This window comes from Bos taurus, chromosome 13 (assembly GCF_002263795.3).
Source record: "Bos taurus isolate L1 Dominette 01449 registration number 42190680 breed Hereford chromosome 13, ARS-UCD2.0, whole genome shotgun sequence".
Taxonomy (NCBI): Eukaryota; Metazoa; Chordata; class Mammalia; order Artiodactyla; family Bovidae; genus Bos; species Bos taurus.
The window spans coordinates 75,314,114-75,339,226 of NC_037340.1; the positions used below are offsets into that span (position 1 = coordinate 75,314,114).

General features: G+C 48.9%; 1 protein-coding gene across 4 annotated transcripts in view; it reads right to left on the reverse strand.

Moving 5' to 3' along the window:
- The window catches only part of SLC13A3 (solute carrier family 13 member 3), an 83,659-nt gene extending 58,896 nt beyond the window's left edge, over positions 1-24,763 (reverse strand). For 3 of the 4 annotated variants that reach the window (XM_059892631.1, XM_025000635.2, NM_001080288.2), the window contains 1 exon segment: positions 24,204-24,352. Coding sequence is in view for 2 of the 4 variants with exons in the window: in XM_025000635.2 (XP_024856403.1) it covers positions 24,204-24,314 (111 nt within the window). In the remaining 2 variants the exon portion in view is untranslated. 4 annotated transcript variants of the gene reach the window in all.
- Positions 24,764-25,113: the final 350 nt, after the last annotated feature.

Genomic DNA, 25,113 nt, shown 5'->3' on the forward strand with positions numbered 1-25,113 from the left:
ATGGCAACCCACTCCAGTATTCTTGCCTGGGAAATCTCATGGACAGTGGAGCCTGGCAGGCTATGGCCCATAAGGTTGCAAAGAGTCGGACTTACCACATAGCACATAGCACAATTCCATCCCCACCCTCATGAACTGATCTAATCTTACAGCTTCAAAAGGATACTAAACAGATAGTATGAACCACTTGATACCAATAAATTTGACAACTTGGAGGAAATAGAAAAACTTCTTGAAAAACATAACTTATTCAATTATTAGAGAAAGAAATAGAAAAACTATTTCATTGACTTTGAAAGAAATGGAATTAATCATTAAAAATCCCTCTGCAAAAAAAACAAAAACAAAAAATACTTCTAAGCCCTGCAGGCTTCAATGGTAATTCTACCAAATGTTTAAGGACTAAATAATATCTATCTTACACAAATCATTCCAGAGAATAGAAGGAAAAAAGGAGCACCTCTCAATCCATTTTGTGAGGCCAGTGTAACCCTCTTACCTGGGTTATCCTGACAAAGGTATGAAGCGAAAAGAAAAGAATATTATAATAGTTGAGGTCACCTGGAAAATTCGAGCTCTGAGAAGCTCTATTTAGAACTGCCTTCTCGATCCTGCCTCCCATCACTATGCAGCAGAATAATTATGGTAATAATGACAACCACCAACATGTTTTGAGTATTTATTAAATTCCAGGCATTTGACATGTATTAATTCATTTAATGAGAGGCCTTATTATTTTTCAGAGGGGATTACAGAAGACATGGGTTTAGTCATGCGTGTGAAGCTGTGACCCAGATAAGTCGGTCCCATGGTGGTGTTGCAATTCATGAACTGCACATCTAAACAGAAATTCTAATTTTTAAACTCCTTTCCCTTAAACATGTAAAGGACTCCAAGTATAACGAGAGCTAACAAGTGCTTACAACTGGCCGGGTACTTTTCTTAGTAATTTACATGCATTAACTCATTCCGTTCCTTAGCTCCTCTTGGAGGCAGGTATTATTAATATCCATTTTACTGATGGGACAACTGAGGCAAAGGGAATAAGCCAGATGTCTTGCCCAAAGTTACTGAGGCAGAGCCAGGATTTGAACTCAAGGCGGCCTGACTCCAGAGTTTGCACTCTGTACCACTCCACATCTCTGCATGATCCGCGGCTGCCCTTGCCAAATTCCTGCATCCTCTAGATCGCTAGCATCCCTGGAATCTCTCAAACTCCTAGATCAAAAGAACCCCTCTGAAGCTCACTGGCCTGGCCTGCCATCTATGTCCCTCCATCACTTCTCATCTGTGCCCCCACTGTCCCCAAAGAACACGCTCTTAATGACCATCATGTCCCCTCCCGATTTCCCCATTCCAGAAGCCTCACCCTTCCATTTTGTCTTTTCTTTTCCAGAGAATGATCTAACTGGAAGCTATCATCCTTGCTCTCATTCATATGAGAGCAACCACCACCAGCACCATAGTAAGACTACTAAGAACCAACCTTTACTGAGAACGTGCTACGGGCCAGACACCATTCCAAATACTGTCCCTGCATGATCTCAGTTTAGTTGTGACTGTCACAACCGCCTTAGGAAGTAGGTCCCATGCTTACCTCCCTTGTACAGATAAGGAAACTGAGGCACAGGGTGGTTAAGTAACCTGACCAACATTACAAAGGCTCCCAGGTGGCACCAGTGGTAAAGAAACTGCCCGCCACTGTAGGAGACATAAGAGACGCAGGCTCAGTCCCTGGGTTGGGAAGATCCCCTGGAGAAGGGCATGGCAAAAACTGACCATTCTACTTTCTATGCAGAGATCATGTGTGTGCACTCAAGTAACTGGAGGATTTTAATTATTAACACTTCTCAAGAGTGATGGGGAAGTCGTGGTCTTCAGGACTACGTGGGTAATAGGGGAAGAACGTCCCCTCTACATTTTTCGAGCAACAACTGGAGAGAAAAACAAACATGATTTTTAAAATATTAGCTTTATGAGCTATAGTTTACACACAATAAAATGCATGTCTTGTAAGTGTACAGTCTGTGTTTCGACAAATGTATGAACCCACACAATCACCATCCCAATCAAGATGCAGAACGTTTCCAGTAAAGAAATCTGGTGAATATGTACAATACTACTCAGCAGCGATATGCACGGACCTAGAAATGACCACACTAAGTGAAATAAGTCGGAAAGGCCAATATCGTATGATATACCTTATATGCAGAATCTAAAAATACGATACAAATGAACTTACAAAACAGAACCAGACTCACAGACATGGAGAACAAACTACTGATATATGAAAATAGAGGACCTACTATACAGCACATGGAATTATAGTCAGTATTTTATAATAAATTATAATGGAAAAGAACCTGAAAAAGAATATATATATATAATTGAATCACTTTGATGTACACCAGAAACTTGCAAAACATTGTAAATCAACTATAGCTCAAAAAAAAGAGACACAGAGCATTTCCATCCCCCGAGAGAGTACCCCTCAGCCCCTTTCAGGTCAGTCCTCAGGACCCCTTCAAAACATGGCCATGATTTCCATCACTATAGCTTTTTTCTCCTCTTCTGGGAATTTACTTGAATGGAATGATACAGAATGGACCTTTGTATTTTCTGCTCAGAGTAGTGCCTGTGGTTCATCCTGGAGGTTGTGTGTGTTTGAAGTTTTCTCTTGTTCATAGCTGCATAGCATTCAATTCTGTAAATATACCACTCTTTCTCTGTACATCTTCTTGCTTATGGAAACTGGAGTGCTTCCAGTTTGGCATTATTGTAAATAAACCTGTTGTAAATATTCGAGCACTTCTGCTTCAGGGGTGACATCTTGCCAGTCCTTTAGTACAATGCTATAAATTCTGTGCATTATATGATGGGAGGGGCTGTTGGTAAATTCTGGGCTGCCTGGGTGGCCTTTCAAAGGCCTTTGAGTCCCAGGCCTGGATTCTCTCTCCCTTTCCCCTCTTTTCTCCCTCTCTCTGTTTGTCTCACTCTGTCCCACTTTCTCTTCCCTCTCTGGGTGCTCTTGCCAGGAGGTCAACATTCATCTTTTGTGGAGAAATGACTCCAGATCCAGCACATGTCAGCCAGTGGGGGTGACCCAAGGGAAATGGCAGGAACCGGGAAGTCGATCGTTGGCCCTCACGGGGCTTCGGCAGTAAGTGGGTCAACAGTGTTTCGTTGCCTCGCTGGTTAGGAATTGGAGCAGGGCCGGGGTGACCCAAAGTAGCTCCCCTGCCTGGGTTGAGCTTCCTGTGGGCAAACTGGATTCAGAATTGCCAGCTGAGCGCCAGGCATCTGGTGAGGAATTAATAAGTACTGCTGCCCCTCATCCCCACCCCTCCATCCCTGCAGTCCTCTAGGCCAGAGCTGAGTTCCAGAGAGCAAAAGTCTCCCAGGAGGCCTGGAGGCAAGACCAGAGAGCTGGCCTGCAGACGCTAAGTGGGGGGCTCTCAGTGATTCAGCCGGCCAAGCTGGTTCCCACCTCCAGGGCTTTGCACCTGCTGCCTCCTCTGCCCGGCCTTCAGCCTTGATCTCTGCCTACCTCACTCCTCCTTGTTCAGCCTCATCTCAAAGGTCACCTCTTCATGGACCACTCTACTGTCCACGATCTGATCCCCACAACCCAGCCTCGTTCTTGTCAAGCACTTTCCAATGACTGCAGAATTTATTCATTCACTTATCATTAGCTCTCTTCCCACCAGACCTCAAGCTCCAGGCAAACAGCGTTCTTGTCTGTTTTGCTCACCTCTCTCTTTAGGGCCTCAGTGGACATTTGTTAAATGAATGATTGTATGTGTGTGTGTGTGTTTAGTCAATCAGTTGTGTCTGACTCTTTGGACTGTAGCCTGCCAGGCTCCTTTGTCCATGGGAATTCCCAGGCAAGGATACTGGTGTGCGTTGCCATTTCCTCCTTCAGGGGATCTTCCCAATCCAGGGATCAAACCCATGTCTCCTGGTCTCCTGCACTGCAGGCAGATTTTTTACCCACTGAGCCATTGCGGAAGCCCAAATGAATGACTCTAAATCAGGCATCACAACCTCAAGTGCAAGGAACAATTTAATGAGTGAAGTGGGCTAGCCTAAGGAAAATCACTTAATTTTTCTGGAGTCTGATTTGCACTTCTGACAGTGCTATGGGTACAGGGAACTGATCTTCCAACACAGGAAAAAAATGACCAAGTTTGATGATAAATTACAGCTGGCACTGGGCTTTCATGTCATGGGGGCAACAGGAAGAAGTGGGGACTCTGGTGAAGTGGGGAGTATAGGCCCCTTGAAAACAGCAACTGCTGCTCAGCTCCTGACTATTGCCATGGGGCCCAGGATGCCAGCTCTGGTTTTTCAAGAAAGGCTTGAAATTGTGCTTTTATGTGACATTTCACAGTTTTAAATTATTTGCTCATTAAAATGAAAGTATGGGCCAAAAAAAAAAAAAAAACAACCCATGTCCGCAAAAGGCATCAGACCCATGGTCACCAATGTATGACCTCTTGTCTAAATGGTCTTAATGGGTGGAAAGTCCCAGAAAAGAGCTCACACATACACAATTCTGATCTAATGTCAAGTTGTTCATGGATTACTAGGAATCACAGGATGCTCTGTGAGAAGTCCTTGTTCTGTTTAAAAACCCTCATTTTACAGGGACAGAAACTGAGGTCACGGAGAAGCCACATGGAGCACAAGAGCAGATCTCATGGTTCCTGGTCCAAATAGTGGATCAGGGAGCGGGGTCCAGTGGGGTCGGTTTTACTCCGGCACACAGCACGTCCGAGCCACCTCTGCCTCTGGGCCCCCTGTTCAGTGAACTCAGACCAGCCACCTGGCCACAGGGAGAGTCAGTCTGCTTGTCTGCCGAATGGAATCTTCCTTTGGTTCCCTCAAGGGCAGGTTTGGGTAAAGCCTAGCGTCACATGAACCCAAGGCCCTGTTCCTTTGAATTTTAACCTCTGGAGTCCAGAGGTAGGGGGAGGTGTCTGCTCTCGCAGGCTCACTTTCTGGGTCATCTCAAGAGTCATCAGTACGCCCCTTGGCCACTCCGTTCGGTCTAGATGTTCTGCTTCAGGAAGGGGAATTTGCTGAGATGGCACAGGATAGACGGAGTTGTGGCTCAAGGTGAAACACTGCTCACGGCCCCAGCCTGTGCCCTCTGCCAGCAGAAGCCGCCATGACTCAGCTAAAACCCTCAGGGGGGACTACCCGAAGGAGACTGCAGTCCGAGAAGACTGGGGTGAGAAGCCAGAAGGCTGGTCCTAACTGTGAAAGCTGATTGACCCCAGAGGCAAGAATCTGGAAGGATTTGATGCGGATGTGGTTGGGGGATGGATGAAATGGAAAGTGGTCAGATTTCTTTTTCAGAAGGGAAAAGAATGCCAAGGAAATCTCTAGAACTAGGCTGTCCAAATATACCAGCTCTGGGCCACTGGTGGCTGTGTAAGTTTGAATTCATTAAAATTAAATGAAATTTAGAATTCCAGGTTCTCAGTCACACGAGCCACATGTCAAGTGCTCCACAGTTACATAAGATGAGTGTCTGTCATTCTGGACAGAGCAGATCTAGAACGTCCCCATCACTGCAGAAAGTTCTCTTGGACAGAGTCATTCTAGAGGATTCAGGTCCGAGGGCCAGGAAGCCTGGGTATAGTGCTTTTGCCACTGATTCTTGTGTCAAGTCACTGAGTTCATCCATCTACAACTTGGGAATAATAATGGTGCGATGCCTACATCCTAGAGGATCCCACGGGAAAGGATGTACATAAACGCATTCTGAAATGCGTACTTAACAGGCAGAGTAGGAGTGAGATTACAAATGAATTTCTTCATTTTTCCAAATTTCAACTATATATGTACATGTTTTTTTAAAATAGACATTCCCTGAATACATATGTAATGTATCTATAAAATTCTGAGGTTGCATTCTCTTTTCTGAGAATTAGGAAATACTTCATTGTGCAGAAATTTGAGGCCAGCCTGATTTCTTCCCCCTTAGAGCTCATCAAATTTTTTGCCTGGATATCCATAACATTATTTGGTTTAATCCTCAATCCATTCATGTTGCCATGACATAGCTCAGAGTTGATGAGTCTCCATACGTTATTTTTCCTTGGAGACAGAAAATTTGTATATGTTTTAAATTAATTTGACTTCAGAGTCATTTAATTAATTAATCCTCTAGAATTAGAGGTAAATTAATTTTCTACTATTAAAGATTCCAATATTGTTTTCTGTTTTATTTGTTTGATTTCTTTTTCTTTCTTCTTCAGCAACACCAATTACGCAGAAGTTGGATTTCCTTTGTCTTCCATATTGACCACTTTTCTTTCATCCTTTCTTACTCTTTCTTACTTAATTTTGTTACATCTTCTTTAGCCTGTGTAACAAGTTCTTGATTATGTTTTTAATAGTTTACATTTTGCTATTTCCAGTAGAGCTTTTATAATAGTGTGGCTTCACTTTTCTCTGTCACCCACTTTCATTTCTCTTCTGACACTGCTTTTCTCAACTCCATCTACTTTTTATTCTCTTCTTGGAACTTTTTATTTCTTATCTTGAGACTTATTTTAGGAAGGTCATCATTTGTTTTTTTGTGTGTATTTTACAGAGAAATGTCAGTTCAGCAGTTTCTCCTACTTCATAACACAACTCTTCCAGTATTTTTCTTTGTTTATTTTTCATTTGATGTTCTCTTTCCTCTTATTTCTCACACAACCTTTTTGTAGGTCCCGTGCCGGCTACTTGTCACAGATATTTGTTAAAGGAAAGTGTGTGGACAGGAGCTGGAAGGAAGCTGAGGCAGGCAGGTAACCCTGTGGATTATCTTAGATCCTTTGTCACCAGCGCTGCCCTGAAATATATTAATATCTCTACTCTAAGCAATAGACTTGGAGTGGAGATTAAGTTTAAAGACCTAAGAATATCACAGTTCTTCAGTGTCTCCTTGAGTAAGTCTCTGACTCACTGAGAGAGAAAATTAGAACCCTTAGAACCAAACGGCTGATTGTTATCTATCCTTTCTCTCACCTGCCACTTTAACATCCTACTTCTTGCCAAGGGTCTTCAAGTCTCTTCATGCAGTTCATCTGAACTCTGAACTGTCACATACATCTCAGTGACTCTCCCTTCCCCTGCGCAGGCTTCAGGCTTTGCCAGGATTAGGAAGGGTTCATAGAGTTCAAAAATCCTTCTGGAGACTTCTACCTCCTGCTCAGGAGCTGCAGAAGCACATGCCACTCTTGGTTCCCTTCTGCACTTTGGTCCAAATCCCACAGTCATTGTCAGTCTTCACAAACAGGGTGGGATTGTGGTCTGCCCTTCTTTTATCAGATATGGCAATTTCTCCTCTTTTGTTGCTTTTTGTTACTTTTCCCAGACTGCTTCAGAAAGGTGAATGGAATAGAAAAGTCTGGACTCCACCAACGTAGTAATTTTGTCATCAGAAAGTACTACATCTCCTTTTGCTTATCTGTCTTTTCTAATCTTCCTATAATAAACATGCAGTAGAAATAGTGTTGGGCTTCTCGGGTGGTACTAGTGGTAAAGAAGCTGCCTGCCAATGCAGGAGACGTAGGGGACACGGGTTCAATCCCTGGGTTGGGAAGATCCCCTGGAGGAGGGCATGGCAACCCACTCTGGTATTCTTGCCTGGAGAATCCCCTGGACAGGGGAGCCTGGGGTCACAAAGAGTCGGACATGACTGAAGTGAGTTAGCACGCACGCACAGAAATAGTATTGGCTTTGGAATTAGACAAGCCTGAACACTAAATGCAATCCTTCCACACTCTAGCTGTGTGATCTAGTTATTTAACTGCCCTCACCATCAGTTTCCTTGTGTGCTATAGGCACATAATAATAGTCTCTACCTTAGAGAGTGATTTATTTCATATGAAATGACCACGGACATGGGAATGCTCAATAAATTTGAGCTATTGTTACATTGCAATAACAATACGAGGGTAGGGGTTTCCCTGGTGGCTCAGTGGTAAAGAATCCATCTACCAATACAGGAGACTCAGGTTCGATCCCTGATTTGGAAGATCCCACATGCCGTGGTGCACCACAACTATTGAGTCTGTGCTCTATAGCCTGGGAGCCACAGCTATGGTGCCCACGTGCCGCACCTACTTAAGCCTGGGTGTCCTGCAGCCCCTGTTCCATAACAAGAGAAGCCAGCACAACGAGAAGCCCATGCACTGCAGCTAGAGAGTAGCCCCTACTTGCTGGCAACTAGATAAAAGCCCTCGCGGCAACGAAGACCCAGCAGAGCCAAAAATAAATAAAATTATTTAAAAAATAATAATACAAGTTTAATTTCTTAAAGTGAAAGTGAAAAATCGCTCAATTGTGTCCGACTCTTTGCGACCCCATGGACTAACAGTCCATGGAATTCTCCAGGCCAGAATACTGGAGTGGTTAGCCATTCCCTTCTCCTGGGAATCTTCCCAACACAGGGATCGAACCCAGGTCTCCCACACTGCAGGCAGATTCTTTACCAGCTGAGCCACAAGGGAAGCCCAAATTTCTTAAAGCTGAGCTTCAAATAAACTATTCTTAAATCTTTAAATAAATCCTAAAATATCCGAGCTAGAATTAACCTGAGATTACTTAATCCAGCGGTTCTCAATAGGGGATGACTCTGACCTCCAGGGGACAAAGGGAACATTTTTGGGTGATTGGAGGGGATGATGCCAGTGGCATCTAGTGGGCAGAGGCTGTTAAACATCCCGCAGTGCCAAGGACAGCCCCCCCACAACAGAAAATGACTTGTTTCCAGTAGGAGCAAAGTCACCATTGCTGAGGCTGAGGAACCCTGGTCTGATTTAACCCCTAGTACAATGACTGCCCAGAGAAGGACAGTGTCTCGCCTGAGGTCACACAGCAAGGCAGATGCAAGGACTTGTTTTACCCCGTTTCGTGGAAAGATCATTGCACTCTGAGGTCTATCGGGTGGCAGAAGTTGGGGGCTGGGCTGGGATGAGGGTGAGGCGGGTACATGACCCTGACAGTGAGTCCCTCCTGAAACTTTGTTCCTGGGGTCCTTCACCTGGCTGTCCCTAGTCCTGGCCCTGGCTGGGAGCAACAGTTGGGCTGGGGTGGCGGGGGTGGGGGGGGTCCTCATAGTCCCTCACCAGCCCAATTCATGCCAGCCTGACCCAGACATTTCTGACAGAAAGCCTTGTAATCCGCCCACTGAAGAAATCCCAGCTTCTCAGGCTCAGCTGGTCCGTAAGTACGGGGATTAAAGTCTGCAGGCGAAACACGCAGAGGTGACAACGAGAAGGAAGAAAGTGCCAGGTCAGGCAGTTAATTTTTGAGCTGGGGGAATGATTTCCAGACAGACACAAGGCAACTTGTCCCCCATTGCCCCCAAGCCTGCCCCCCTCACCCAGGAAAAGAAAGAAAGAGCACTGGGGTGTTCTCTGAGTCCGGGGCGGGAGCTGTTCGGAAACCGTGTCCACCCCACCACCCCCTTCCCCGCCCCACATCCATCTTCCTGCTGGGTTGCCTTTTTGTCAAGGCGCTGGGCTGTGAGCGAGGCGCTATGCCAGGCCCTTCGGGAAGCAGGATCACGGCCAGGTGCTCACAGTGGTGCCCTCCTGCTGCCTACTAGAGGCCCATTCCCCAGGAATGTCCAGGGCCAGCGCTGTGGGGAGCCCTGAACTCTGAACTCTAGAATGGCCAGAGCCAGGCCTTCAATCTCTCGGTATCCCCTCCATCCCAAGGCTGGGCCTCCACAGTGGTCAAAACCCCTGAGGCCACTCGGGGCTGGAAATAGCGGCTCAGGCACCCACAGCTGGTGTGAGGGACCTTGGGCAGGTTCGGACCTCAGCTTGCTCGTAGATAACATAGGAACTACAGCATCACGCTGCACCTAGAAATGAACAGCCCCTGAGAAGCAGGAGCCGTCGGGATCAACAGAAAGAACAGTGGACAGGGAATTAGTTAGGAGATGGGGGCTGAAATCAGAGCCCGACGTCAAGAAGCAGAGGCGCTTGAGTTGCGAGGTTGGCATCTAGCGGTAGAGGGCCTGGGTTCGAATCCTGCCTCTACTGCTTCCTAGAACAAGTGACTCGTTGTGCCTCGGTTTCCTCATCTGGAAAATGGGGATGATGACAATGATGCTAAGAATTTCAGCCTCACAAAGTTACTGTTACAAGGATTAAATGCAGGGAATGTAGGTTGAGTACTGGGAGCAGTGCGTGGCAGATTAAGTTATAAAACGTTAGCTCCTACTGACAGGATCTGTTACTTCTGCCCATTTCCTGCCTTCCTTACACTAGTGGCTTCATCTCGATGATCCCTAAGGCGCTCCCAGTCTGCGCTTCATGTGCAGATGAAGGCAATGGATGCTGGATAGATATTAACCCCAAAAGGAAGGGAGTTTGGAGCACACACAGCAGACCCAGGCAAAGGACCCAGCAAGACAAGAGGCAATACAAGAGAAACTCTCTCTGCTGAGGCCAAGAGTCACGAGCCTCCGCTTGAAAAGAGGGAGTTACGTAAGGCAGCTGGGGCTCAGGGTGACAAGGCCCAAAGGGGTCCCAGACTCACAGGTGCAAATCCTGGTTCACCACCTCCAAGCTTTGACCTTTGGGCTGATCGGTGGCCTTTCTGAGCCTCCATATCCCCATCCACAAATCAGGGTGCTTGTTCGCCATCCTGACAGAGCTGGGCAGGAAGTCAAAGGGAACATGGGTGGACGTGGCATCTTTGGAAGCCCTGCCAGGCTGGCAGCATCTCTCCCTGCGGTCTCCTGAGCAGCTGCCCCTGTGACCTCAGAGCACCAGCACTCTTATCTGAGACGGCTGCCCACGCTGGGCACTTGAGACGTGCCAGGCATGGTGCCCATGGACTCCCTCATTCAGCCTACCCACAGCCCTAAGAGGCAGTAATGACCGCTGTCCCCGGGTTATGTGTGGCTCAGAGATCTTGAGCTACTGGCCCGAGTTCACACTGCCTCCGTTGTGAGTGGCAGGTGACAGCAATGAAACTACCGCTCACTGAGGGATCGCTGTGACCTGGGCCTGAGCCTTGCCCTGGACACGCTGAGCTCCCCTGCTCGTCTCACGGCCCTGCTTAGAAAGTAGAAGTCGGAGGCTCAGGGAGGTTCGGCCACCTCTTCACCCAAGTCTCTAGCAAGGGGCGGAGCGTGATTTCAGCGTGGTGGTCTGAGCCCAGGGCTCTTCCCAGCCCAGGGCCCTGGGCTCAGGGAAGAGAATTACTGTAGTGACGGTAACAGTCAGCATTTACTGACTCACTGCATGCAGGTGCTGGGTTAAGCCCTTGAAACTTAGCGTGAATGTTGCTCCTCCCACATTCGGGTAGGTTCTATGAAGGAAAACGGAAGGACAGGTATTCAATAGAAAAGCACTTCAGAGGTCCTTTCACATCCTTTCTGGGTTTGTTCAGTCCTGAGGATAAGCCTGGCTGATCTTAGAGTTATCTACCTTCTGGAGGAGGAGACTGAGGCCTGGAAGGTGAAGCCTGAAACTGGTTCAGGGTAACTCAGCGGGAAATACGTAAGACAGCCCAGAAGTCTTGATCTCTGATTTCCAGCCAAGGCTCCTTCCTAACCTCTCCTCAGCCCCCAGACAATCCGAGACAGCAGTTAGAAGCCCCCTGTATCCATTTGGGCCTAAGACTCAACGGGGGAAAGAGGAGAAATGGGAGGGAGAGACTTGCCCAGGAAGACCTTCAAGGCTACCCACCCCATCCTTCCACTCCTTCCACTTGAACGGACTGTGTTAGATCCCTGGACTTATTAGCAGATGTCACGAGTTCAGGTTCTTCAAACCATTCATGAAAAGTGTTCAAGGGGCAGCTCACACCCCACTACCCCCCAAGCTTCACTAATCATTCATGAGCCAGGCAGGCGGGTGGGGGCGGGGGGGGGCAGCTGCCCAGTGGCCCTCTGCTGCCCACGGTCCCTCACTTTTAGGGCTCAGGGGCTATGGGCTTCGGGGTTAGAAGGAGAATGGCAAGGGAACTTTCACCCGGATTTTTCTTTGAATAAGCACTATCTCATTTAAAATCCCAGCAACTCCTAGGAGATCAGTTTTTCCCCATTTTATAGAGAGGAGCCCCCCCAAAAACTCCCCCAGCGGCCTGACTCAGCCAGAGGACTGAGAACTTTTGGAACAAGTTCTTCCCAAAAAGAGGCCAAGTGACCGTGTGACCTCAGGCAGCGCCTTCCTCTCAGTGGGCCTCAGTCTCCCCATGTGTCCCAAGGGCCTTTCAGTCCCCAACACAGGTGGTGGGTGTGCCAAAGGCCCCCTCAGGGCTTCTCCACCTCCCCCTGCTCCTGGCAGCTGTCCCACACCTTCGGAGGCCTGTACTAACAGGAGGCCTCTCTTGGGCTGAAATGAAATCCAGCCTGAAGGCATTATGGTGGGGTCTGCCTTCAAATGCCACCTATGCTCTTCACCTGAGTTTCTCTGTGATCAAGGGGTCCGTGGTCAGGCTCCTGGAAGGGCTGTCATGAGGACCCAGGAAGACCATTTTTTTATTTCTTGAACATCCCCCATGCCCCCACCTCAGGATCTTTGCACTTACTGTTTCCTCACCTGGAATCCTTTCCCTTTATATGCACTCAGGGCTTGTTCCTTCACCTCCGTCAACTCTTTGCTCCAGTGTCTTCTCCTTCAGGTGTTTGTTCTAATGTTCCCTTTTCTGAATCTTTCTGACTCTAAAATTACACTCACCCCATTCCTGGCTCCCTGCCTTCTGTGATTTTATTCTCCATAGTACTGATCATCATTTGACATACTATAGATCTTACCTTGGAGAAGGGAATGGCAACCCATTCCAGTATTCTTGCCTGGAGAATCTCATGGACAGAGGAGCCTGGCGAGCTCCTTTGAACTCCATGGGGTTGCAGAGTCAGATAAGACCAAGGGACTAACACATACACACAAACACACATAGATCTTATCTATTTATGTGTTTGCTTTTCAAAAAAAATGTCTACCCCTCTAGAATGTCAGCTCCACAAGTAAAAGGATTTGTGACTATTTGGTTCATTGCCGTGTTCTCCTAGACTAGTAGCTGGTATATAGTAGGTGCTCAATTAATACTTTTAAATGTAAGGATCACTCGTGGACAGTGCCTGGCACACAGGAAACATAAAGAAATATTTGCATTGATTCCATATTCATTCTACACATATTTATTAAGCACCTTGTTTGCCAAGCACTGGGGATACACTGGTTAACCAGACGGGAAGGACCCTTATTTGTACCTTACTATTTGCAGGTACTTACTTCACTCTTTACAAAGTGCTTAGTTTCCCTGGCTCCTCAACATGGCCCCATGAGGCGAGTGGATGCATGAGACAGATGGGAAGACCCAGGATGGCAGGGGAAGTGCCTTGTTCCGCCCACCCCCCACCCCCACCCCCAGAGCAAGTCCTTGGCAGGGATCCATCCTGGATCAGCTGTGGGCCCATCACTTAGCCTAACTTCTCTTGGGCACTGAGGTCTTCCCTGCCCCTGACATTTTAAGTCTCTACCATTTACCATCATCCCACCTCCACTCTGGTCCAGCTCACTCTGCCCCAGGCCTCCTGGGAGTCAATGCAGGGGATGATGGGAAAGCTGACCCCTGCTACTGAGGCCTAAGCTACGACGTTCACAAGGCGTTCTTGACAATGACCCTCCGCTGCCCACAATCCTTCACTTCTTAGGTCTCTGGGGCCCTGAGCTTCAGAGTTAGAGTAAGAATGGCAAGGGAACTTTCACTGGGATTTTTTTTCTGAATAAGCACTATCTCATTTAAAATTCCAGAAGCTCCTAGGAGATCAGCTGTCCCCCATTTTATAGTGGAGGAATTGGAGGCTCAGAGAACACAAGAACCTACCCAGAGAGGAAAGGGAAGAAGCCAAGAGGATGCAGAAGCAAGTCTCATCCCCTATAAAGTACCTCCAGACCCCTAGATCCACAGGCTTATTTGTAATGCAAATAACAATCCTACTACTATTACTGTTATACCTGATGCAAATAGCCAACTCATTGGAAAAGACCTTGATGCTGGGAAAGATTGAAGGCAGGAGGAGAAGGGGATGACAGAGGACGAGATGGTTGGATGGCATCACCCATGCAATGGACATGAACTTGGGCAAACTCCGGGAGATGGTGAGGGACTGGGAAACCTGGCGTGCTGCAGTCCATGGGGTCACAAAAAAACTGGACACGACTTGGCGACTGAACAACAACAGTCGATCTTTAACTAGTACCTCTTATGATCAGGAGCAGCCCAGAGTATTTCAGGTATCAAAACCAATCTTCACAACCCCCTCTGAGGTAGATCCTATTGGTGTCCTCACACAGAGGAGGAAACTGAGGCACAGAGAAGCTAATAACTTACCCAAGGTCACAAAGGAAGTGGGGGAGCCAGTGTGGAGTCCAGGAGATCTGATGCTAGAGTTCATACTCTCACGATGTTACCCCCGCCCCTTCAGAGAGTGATTCTGGAGGACAAACCAGCTCAGTGACTCTGGGCAGACCCTTTGTCCAGGGGAGGAAAGTCAAGGTCTGGAGGAGGTCCAGACCCCATAGAAGAAACAGATTAGCAGGAAAGGAAGCCAGGTATCCCGGATTGATAGGTAGTTTAGTGGGGATAGGAAGGGCCTCTCAGGACTGCCTCAGTTTCTCCAAGAAGAAGTGAGAGCTGGGCTGCAGGCAGGGCCGTGCAGTAGGCCTCTGCTGGCTCCCCCAGACCTGGACACCCCACGTTCTGGTCCCAGATGTCAACACAGCAGAGCCCATTTCCAAGACTTGTGTCTCAGGAAACTGCTCACACTTCTGTTTCTCGGACTCCATGCTGTCAAACGCTCGGCTCAGGCACCAGGAGAGGTTTTGTCGAGTCCCAGCCCTTTTGAAAGGAATCCAAGGGGGCTCCAGACGGGGCAGAAAATGGCCTAAAGGAGCAGGGAGCCGTTTCCTCCCTTCTCCCGCACTCCTCCAGGCTGATGGGGGCCAGCCAGCAAAGCGGCTCGTCATGCGAGAAAGGTGGACTGTCATGTGGAATCGAGGGGACAATCGGGGCTGTGGGTGGCAGCGAACAAGGGCCGCTCTTGTTATTTCTCCCGATCACGGGAAAGGAGGCTGGTCCCGCCTGCTGGGAGCCAGGAGGGCAGAGGGGACCGTCAGCTCCACGCAGCAGCGCCTGGAGCAGGGCTCACAGGCCCTGGAAGGGCCTTCTTGTCTGGAAGGCCCTCCATTTCCAAATCCCCTCCACCCCGGGAGGCCTTCTGCAGTCAGGCTGTGAGTCCACAGGCAAGCCCTCCCCCTCTCTGGGCCTCAGTGTTCCTGACAGAAAATGGGACCTGATCACACCTGCCTCACGGGCCTGCTGGGAGAGGACGCCAAGCAAATGCACTGGGCAGGGGCTTCCAGCCTCGGCACCACTGACATTCGGGGCCTGAGAGCTCTTCGTTGTGGGGGCAATCCTGTGCACTGCAGGGTGTGTGGCAGCATCCCTAGATGCTGGCAGCATCTCCATCGAGCTGTGACAATCAAAAGTGTTTTCAGGCCTTGCTGAATGTCTCCTGGAGAGCAAAACACTTCGGAACTCTGTTTTAAAGGACTCCACAGAGCCCAGGACACAGGAGGTGCTTTAGCCATGAAGCCAGCCAGCATTTGTTGAGCCCTTTACATCATCACCTATTATCGTACCCATTTACGAATTAGGAACTTGAGCATAGAGAAGTTATGCAACTGGCCTATTTACGGATTAGGAACTTGAGCATAGAGAAGTTATGCAACTGGCCCGAGGTCACACAGCATATTAAAAAACCAGAATTTGCACCGAAGCACCCAAACCCAAGCTCCTACATATCATATTTGACAATTCATGTTAGTTCCTATCTTCAGAGCCCCCAAGACCCAAAACCTCCCAACTCCCACTCCAGTGTCAGGATGACAGGTCTCTCCACTGGGAAGCCGTTCTTAATGTACTCCCTGCCCCTTTCCCCTTGCCTCCACTGAACCATGAAGGAATGTGGGCTTTCAATAAGGCAGACGTAGGCTTGGATGGCAGCCTGACTACTCGTTCAGTGACTGTGAGGTGCTAGGCAAGTGTCTTCATCTCTCTGAGCCTCAGGCTTCTCATCTGTAAAATGGGTCCATCTCCCTTGTGTCACATAGAGGCTAAAAACACAGACTCTGGAGCTAGAATGCCAGGTCAGAATCCCAGCTGTGCCACTTCCAAACCATGGGAGCTAGGGCAAGTGACTGAACAATTCTGTTACTCAGTTTCCCCATCTGTGAATGTGGACAATAATAGCACCTGTGCCACAGAGCCGGGCCGAGCATACATGAGCTAGCCTATCTCAAGTGCGTTGAACCATGCCTGACACTTCATAAATGCTAGAGAGGTGTTGGCTATGGCTCTCAAGGGGCCTCCTGGGGGACAGAGGAGAGCGTATGAATAAGGCATGTGGCCTGGGACATCAGCAACCTTGAATTCACATCCTGAGCCCCCAGGGACTGGCACATTCCTGCTGGAGAGCTTAACGTGGCTGAAATCAAATTCCTCTCTCCAGTCCAGGCCAAGAGAGGGCTTCGCAGGAGAGGAAAGGAAAAGGAACTGGGCAGGGCAGCCACTGGGCTGCCAGCAGGGGCACACTGGCCTCGCCAGCCTTTTTCCAATGTCTTAATTGAGCTGGGCATCACGGTTCTGCCCTGTGTATCAGTCCTGCTGACTCCCCTCGCCCCCAGCACAGGCTCCTTCCCATTGGCTGCCCCTCCCCTTGTGAATTTCAGGAACAAGTAGATAGAGTCACATGCCTAGTACCCCTATTTTGCAGATAATAGCAATAGCCACAATTCTTTACCGAGTACCTATGTTGCATCAGGCACTTGCCAAGCCTTCTGAGCAGGTGGGTGTCGTTATGCCCACTTATCAGATGAGGAAGCTGAGGCTTGCCAGGATGGCATGGCCTTGTGCATCTCTCTCGTCCCTGGTGCATCTCAGCTGGAGAGAGCCGTTGGGGTGCACCTGTGACATTTGTTTCAGGTCCGGTCTAGCTAGGGTGCTCACTTTGTGTCCTCAAGGTCTGGGGGGGCGGTGTCTCACAATCCCGCTCATCAGTCCAGAGGGCACTGCCCAGCTGAGTCAGGTCAGGAAACACAATCTCGCTCCCCTTCGCCTCATCAGGAATTCTGTCGGTCTGTTTACACACCTGGCAGGATCTCCAGGAAAGTGGAAAGTTGGCTAGGCCTCAGAGGAGCGGTTCCAAGCCAAGGGGTCTGTGTGGGCAATGGGTCAAACCTGGCGGGAGAGCATGGAGGGGACACAGATGAGGGTTCTGGGACCACCTGGCTGGGAGGGGTGGGAAGGTCCTTCCATGTGCCCTCTGGGCCTCAGTTTTCCCCGCTGAAAAAGGAAAGGGCTGCAAACACTGATTGCAGCTTAGATCTTCTACAAATTAGTAGCAGTCTAGGAGTTTAGCAAGTGCACGTGTTCAGAAATCAGAGCTACCTGGCTCAAATGCAAATTCATTCATTGGCTAGTTTACTGAGTACCTACTATGTGTCAGACTCTGTCCTAGGTGCTGGGGATGCTGAGGGAACTAGACAGACACAGGCCTTGCCCTTATATCACTCATAGTCTCGTGGAGGAGGCAGGCAGTGAACAAATAATGAACATTTTAGGTTGGAATGAATGCCATGAAGGAAATAAAACAGGACTCTGTTTTAGAGAGTGTTTTGTACAGTGAGGAGGGCAAGTGTTATTGAGAAGAGGTAATCAAGGAGGTCTTCTTGGAGGAGGTGCCTTTGGAGCTAAGACCTGAATGACCAGACAGATCCACGTGTGGAAGATCAGGGGCAAGAGCGTCCCAGGCAGCGAGAACAAGTGCAAAGGTCCTGAGGCAGGAACAAGTTTGGCAGGTTTAAAGAACCAAAGGAAGGCCTATAAGGCTGGACCACAAGTGAGAGAAGAGAAGAGTATGGGAGATTGTAACAACCATGTTTTCCAGTTTCTGAATGTGATGCTCTGGCATCTTGGGACCTTGCTAACACTGGAGGGTCTGCCCCTCCCAGGGCTAGCTCATTCCTAGAAATAGTAAACAACTCACCTGTGTGTCGGCTTTTCAAATGTAAACCAGACGATCCCAGACCCACACCCCCAACCATCTCCTTTCTTGGACTCTCTCACTCCAGGCCACTATCTGCCTGCCCTCATCACCCAGGGACAGGGACCAGACAACCAGGGACAGCCTCTCTGTCCCAGAGCCCACTGAAATCATTTGACTAACCAACTCTAAGCCTGCTTCCTCTGCCTTGCCCATTCCTTAAATACAATACATTGCCAGATAGTGACAAAGACCATGAAGCAAAATAAGGCAGGGAAGAGAGTGTAAAGGAATTTTTATTTTCTATGTTAGAAAGGGTGGCCAGGGAAGGCCTTTGAGGAGGTTCATCTTTGAACTAAGATGAATGAAGTGTGGGAGCAAGGCTTGCAGACATCTGGGGGAAGAGCAGCTCATAACGGAAGGAACAGTAAGTGCAAAGGCCCCGCAGGCAGGTGTGCACGTGTTTAGCTGCTCAGTTGTGTCTGACTCTTAGTGACCCAGTGGACTGTAGCCTGCCAGGCGCCTCTGTCTATGGGATTTTCCAGGCAAGAGTACTGGGGTGGGTTGCCATGACCTCCTCCAGGGGATCTTCCTGACCAAGGGATCAAACCTGAGTCTCTTGGGTCTCCTGCATTGGCAGGTGGATTCTTTACCACCGTGCCACCTGGGAAGCTGGTAAAGGCCCTGGGGTGAGAGCAATCTTGGGATATTTAAGGAACACCAAGAAGGCCAGGGTGGCTGTTACAGAGGGAGAGAGGGGGCCAGCTTCTAGTAAGTAATCAATAAGTATGAGGTGTTCTTATCCTTTCTTGAGGGCTTACTATAATCTGAATAGAAATATGGGAGCTTGACGTCTACTTCCCTTCACCCGTTATCCAGAAGGTAGGCTTCAGAGATTAAATGAAATGAACTAAAATGTGGAAGGCATGTAAAACAGCATGGGGCAGATGAGGAAAACACTTAGCAGTTATTACTGTTATCAATTCCCACCCTGTTTTGACCCAGCACGGGAAGATTTCTGTATTCTAACTGAATTAAATCTCATAGTAGCCCTTTGGGGACCCGTGAGTCTTCCCCACTTCACAAGTGAGGAAAGCGAGGCTCAGAAATGGGACATCTCCCGCCCAAGCCCCTTATCGTACAGTTTGAGAGCTAAGACCCAAACCCAAGTCTTCCCAACTCCAAGGCCCATGCTCTTTCCATCCTCTTACTTCTGAGTCTCAGCTTCCTCATCTGCAAGATGGGAGAGTGAAAACATACCTTGAGGGCTGAATGAAAAAGTACGAAGTTATGATGCCAGCATATCATATGATTTCACTAGGCCCAAAGAATAACCAGGGGAGAAGGTGATACTATGGGCGTGTTACCACTGAAGAGACCGAGGCCCAGAGAAGTCAAACGACTTGCCTAAGGTCACAGACCAGGGATGTGGAATGAGAATCCAGTTCTGATTCCAAAGCCTCAAAACTGGGAAGGAAAGGCCCATTTTCTTGGTCATCCACCTGAACATACCCCACTCATGGAGATTAGGTGAATGCAAAACAGTGGGCCTCTGACTTCACAGGTGTAACTGCCACCCCAGAGCAAGACTGCTGCAAGCCAGACAACACCTTCGTGCAAACTGGGGAGAGGGGCTCTTCCTCAGTGGGCCCAGCACTGCACCGGGAGGCCAGGTTCGGCAGGTGGAGTGCGGGCGGGTTCGGTCTCATTTCGCCTCCTCACTTCTCTCTGTGTGCTGCACAGCCTTCACAATGCTCTGGAGCGTCCTGCCCAGAGGCTTTTATTCCCATTGTACATTACATAAAGAAACATGTTAGTCACGAACATCCAAGAACATGGCAATAATATAACATGATAAATACATGCATATAACAGGAGGGGGCTTTCAGTGTGCTGATATAAAGACTTGAGGGAGGCTAAAATTAGTGAAGTCAGATTATTTTGCCAACAAAGGTCTGTCTAGTCAACGCTATGTTTTTTCCAGTAGTCATGTATGGATGTGAGAGTTGGACCGGAAAGAAGGTTGAGCAGTGAAAAACTGATGCTTTTGAATTGTGGTGTTGGAGAAGACTCTTGAGAGTCCCTCAGACTGAAAGGAGATCCAACCAGTCCATCCTAAAGGAGATCAGTCCTGGGTGTTCATTGGAAGGACTGATGTTGAAGCTGAAACTCCAGTATTTTGGCCGCCTGATGCAAAGAGCCAACTCATTAGAAAAGACCCTGATGCTGGGAAAGATTGAGGGCAGGAGGAGAAGGAGACGACAGAGGCTGAGATGGTTGGATGGCATCACCAACTCGATGGACATGAGTTTGAGTAAACTCCAGGAGTTGGTGATGGACAGGGAAGCCTGGTGTGCTGCAGTCCATGGGGTCGCAAAGAGTCGATATGACTGAGCAACTGAACAACAACAAAAGATCTCCCGAGAAGCCAGACCTGCAGCCTGGGAGGAGGCCCTGCCCAGAGTCCCCCCACTCCTACATGCCTCCTCCCTCTCAAAGCATCCTTAGAAAGAGCCAGTGGAAGTACCCACTGGAAGCACTCTTGATGGCCAGATGGTCAGTCCAGCAAGATTTGCTTTTAGTAAGTTGGGAAAGAAGGTGAGATTCTCTGCAAATACATGGGGCTGGTGCTTATTTGCAAGCTTGATTTAATACTCTCCTCTGTCTCCCCTAGCCGCCCAAGGCCAGTCCTCTAACACCCAGCTCCCAGGATGGCCATTCTTAGAAAACTGTGAGGCAGTCCCTCTGGCAGGATCCTGACTTCCTCAGTCTCTGGCACTCTTTGGGGTAAGAGCCATGATCCCCGTGGCCCTGGAAATTGCAGCCACTGCATTCCAGAAGGGCATCCCACTCCTTTTCACCCCTGCTGACAGTGTTCCAAGCCAGGAGGACATAATGTAAGAATTGTTCCCATCCCCCGCCCCCAGCCCTGGCTCTACCCTTCAGATTAACCCCAGCCTCCCTGCAGCCTCCCTCACCAGTCGCCAGGGGACAGGTGCATGATAACCAACCGTTACAATCATACAGACTTCTGGAACATCAGAGCAGCGATGCTGGAGACCTTATCAAGGTGGAAAAGCAGGACCCAGTGAGGGGCAAATGACCAATGCCAAGGATCTCAAACTTCTTCCCTGATATCAACAATTTTGCAAAAGTTTTTGGGATATGAACCCTATAACAGGCATTGGTGGTTCCAGAATTTCTAGGTGAAAGAGGCTTAGAAGCAGCAGCCTAATGTTAGGGGTGAGGGTGGACACTGAGCACACTTGCCTTGAAGCTTCATTTGCACAAAAAGCACACTTTTTTATAGTGCCAGCCTTCATCTGGAGAGGTTATCACAGGATTAAACTGGTTAAGATTACAGGAATTGCTTTGAAACTGTGTGCATAGCACACCCACTCTGTTTGCTTTATGCGTATGTCATAGACCAACAAAAACCACAAATTTCTCTGCTCACTATTCTCTAAGGATGCTTTTATTCGCCTTCTACATTAGATTAAGAAACATGTCAGTTATTAACATCCAAGAATATGATAATAATACAATGTGATAAACATATACATATAACATGGAGGAAGAGGGGGCTTTGAGTGTGCTGATAGAGACTTGAGGGAGGCTAAGATCTCCCAAGAAGCCAGAGCTGCCTCCTGGGAGGAGGCCCTGATTTATTAGCGAGTTTAAAAGGCAGTGAGATCTAGAGCCACACAAAGAGTCCCCACTGGGGATCCTGAGGGAATCAGGAGACATTCTCACTCAATTAGAACTAAAGAAAGAGTATAAAGCGAAGTGGTCAGACACAGACAATGCCTTCTGGCTTTGTACAGGTTGTGTGACCTTGGACAAGTCACCTAACATTGCTGAGCTTCCATTTCTTCACCTGTTCCATGCTAATAGCAGTTGACTCCCTGGTGATGTGGATATTACATAGGACAACACCTGAGAAACTCAGCACAGAAGAGTGAAGCACAGTGAAACACCTTATCAATCAGACATGCGCTGTTACCTACCACACTGGGGGTCATATGGAAGTGGGTTCACTGTGAAGCTAATGAAGCTTTTAAAGGTTCAGAGCCACTCCCAAGCCATGTACTAAATTGTGTACTTGTAAATCTGTATGCTTTTTCTTAAAGAAAGCCCCTCAATTAGTACAAGTTTCTGGCCCCATAACACTTGGACCTGCCCCTGGGTTCACTGCAGAGCGGAGCTTTCAGAACCCTCTGCAGAGAAGAGAGACCCTGTGTGTTTCATCACTCCTTCCCCAGAACTCCGCCTGGGACCCCCCAGACCCATCCTGCCTTCCACCAGTGATGCTTCACAAAGTGAGGCAACGTCTTTGCTCAGACCCTCACATCAAATGTCGGAAGCTAGCATGGCAATCCTCCACCTTATAGACAAGGAAAAGGAGACCCAAAGAAGAAAGGAGATGGGTGCAAGGTCCTGAAGTTAGCAAGTGGCCAGGGATGGGACGGCTTTTAAATAAGCAACCTAATCCTTACACCAGCATTTATTGTTTTTCCCTTGCATGTCAAGAAAGTCTAATTGCTAGGATAATTCCACACCGAAGAATTTGTCCTGGATCTTTCGACACCATCTTCTTAGTATCACTTCCTCACCCCTTCCTCCAGGCAGCCCTCTCTGAACACTTCTCCCCACTCCCCTGGTCTCACTAAATTATACCCTCTCTTTACTTCTATTTTTATGAACATTTAATGTTTCATTGATGGCAATTAATGAGTAATATCTTATTGTTGGATGGAGTTTGCTCAAACGCATCTCAATGGAGATGCGTTTGAGCAAACTCAGGGAGACAGTGAAGGACAAGGGGAGCTTGGTGGTCTGCAGTCCACGGGGTTGCAAAGAGTCGGACACGACTTAGCAACTGAAGAATATCTCATTGAGGGACAGTGAAACAACTTCTTGGAGGTAGAAGCCTTGTCTAACGAGCCTCACACCTAATCTTGGTGCCCCGAATGTGCTGGGCACAGGTGAGGGACCCACCGGGGGACCTGCGATACCATCTCCTTCTCCCACTGGTGATGAATTTTGTCATGACACTCCCGACCTCAATCAGCAGCCTTTGATCTTCTATGGATTACTTTCTTTGAGAGTCTAGAAACAACCTAGGTTCTGGATTCTGATAAGCCAGGGATTGATCCCACTCAGCTGCCTGTTGTGTGACTGTGAGCAAGACACTTCTCTCCCAGCCTCACTTTTCTCCTCTGGAAAATAAGGCAAATAACCCTCCCCACTCAGAGGGGCATTTTCAGTCTGGATTAAGTCAGATGCAGCACGTAGGCAAAAGTTTAGCGCTGCACCTTGCCCCTGGTGGCTCAGATGGTAAAGAATCTGCCTGCACTGCAGGAAACGTGGGTTCGATCCCTGGGTCGGGAAGATCCCCTGGAGGAGGGCATGGCAACCCACTCCAGTATTCTTGCCTGGATAATTTCATGGACAGAGGAAGCTGGTGGGCTACAGTCCATGGAGTCGCAGAGTAGGACACGACTGTGCTCACACTTGCTCCCAGTAAGCATTTCTTAAATCTTGGCTGTCTCCATCATATATGGCACGTTGATACAGACCAGCCAGTGCAGTCTTCTGCACTTACTGGGTACCAGGCTCAGTTCAAAGAGATTAACATATATTGCCTCTTTTTAATATTCACCACTGTCCAATGGATCCGTATGATCATTTCCCCAGTGTTTACAAATGAACAAGCTGAAGTTCAGAGAGGTTAAGCCCCAGATCACACAGCTTGCCATTCATTAAGCTTGAGCTTGCCAAGCATCAAGTTTCTTGTGATTATCAAGTGAAATGTTCAACACATCACCAAGCACACAGTCAGAGCTCGATAAAGAGGAATCATTGCTGCAGAAATGACAAGATCCAGAAGGCTAGTGGGACCCAGGGCTCCCAGGAGCAACCGCAGCTGGGAAAGGGGAATTGTGTTCACAGCAGTGCAAGGCAGGGAAAGCGAGGGAACGCAGCGGGTGGGGAGGTGGGGTCTGGTGAAATCTAGACTGGGACCTCTGCGGTATTCCGCCTCCGAGGCTCGGGAGGACAGGGTCCTGACTGTGGCGCGGCCGCCCAGGGCGGGCGGAATGGGGGGACCGCCCAGGAGAGGCGGCGTTACCTTGGGCGGGAGGGCGAAGACCACCGGCAGCAGCACGAGCGGTGTGAACAGCAGCACCAGCAACCGCCGCGCGCTCCACACCTTCTTGGCCACTGTCGCCAGCGCCGCCATCTGTGCGATCGCCCCGCGGAGCGGGCCAGCCCGGGACTGCCCGCGCCGGCCCCCGGCTCCGGGTTTATAGCCTGGGGGCAGGGTCTGGGGAGGGGACTGCGGTCGGGGACCCGCCCTCCCCACTACGCGCGCCTCCCGGAGGAAAAGGGTGGTGCCTGCTCCCCTGGGACTGGGCGAAAGAGGCCCGGAAAAGTTAGGAAAAGTTGGACCCAAGAACCAGGGGAGCGCACTCTAGCCCAGAAGACCGAGTAGCCGCCTGACTTTCCAGCTATGCGGCCCGAGGCTTCACGGTTCCGTACTTGCCTGTGAAAAGGGCCACACCAGACAATCTGAGGATTGAATCACTTACTAGCCTTAACTGGATTCGTATACCGCCTCTGCCGCATACTAGTTGCGTGGCCTTGACGTTGGCCTCTGGGGTGATGATAGTATCAGTCGGAACTACAAAAGAGGTCTGTTGGGAGTTCTGGCAGTTGGTATTTATTTTTCTTCCGGTGTGAGTCAGTCATCTGTAGGTCGGAGCCTGTGTGTGTTTGTATCACTTGTTGAGTCTGACTCTTTGGGACCCCACAGACTATAGTCCGACCGTCAGGCTCTTCTGTCCATAGAATTCTCCAGGCAAGAATACTGGAGTGGGTAGCCGTTCCCTCCTCCAGGGGGTCTTCCCGACCCAGGGATTGAACCAGTGTCTCCTACTTTACAGGTTGCCTGGAGGAGTCTTTTTGTTCCTTCTGGATAAGTGCACGGAAGACAGTCCTGGGTTGTATGGCAGTTGCGTCCTCGGTTTTTTTTTTTTTTT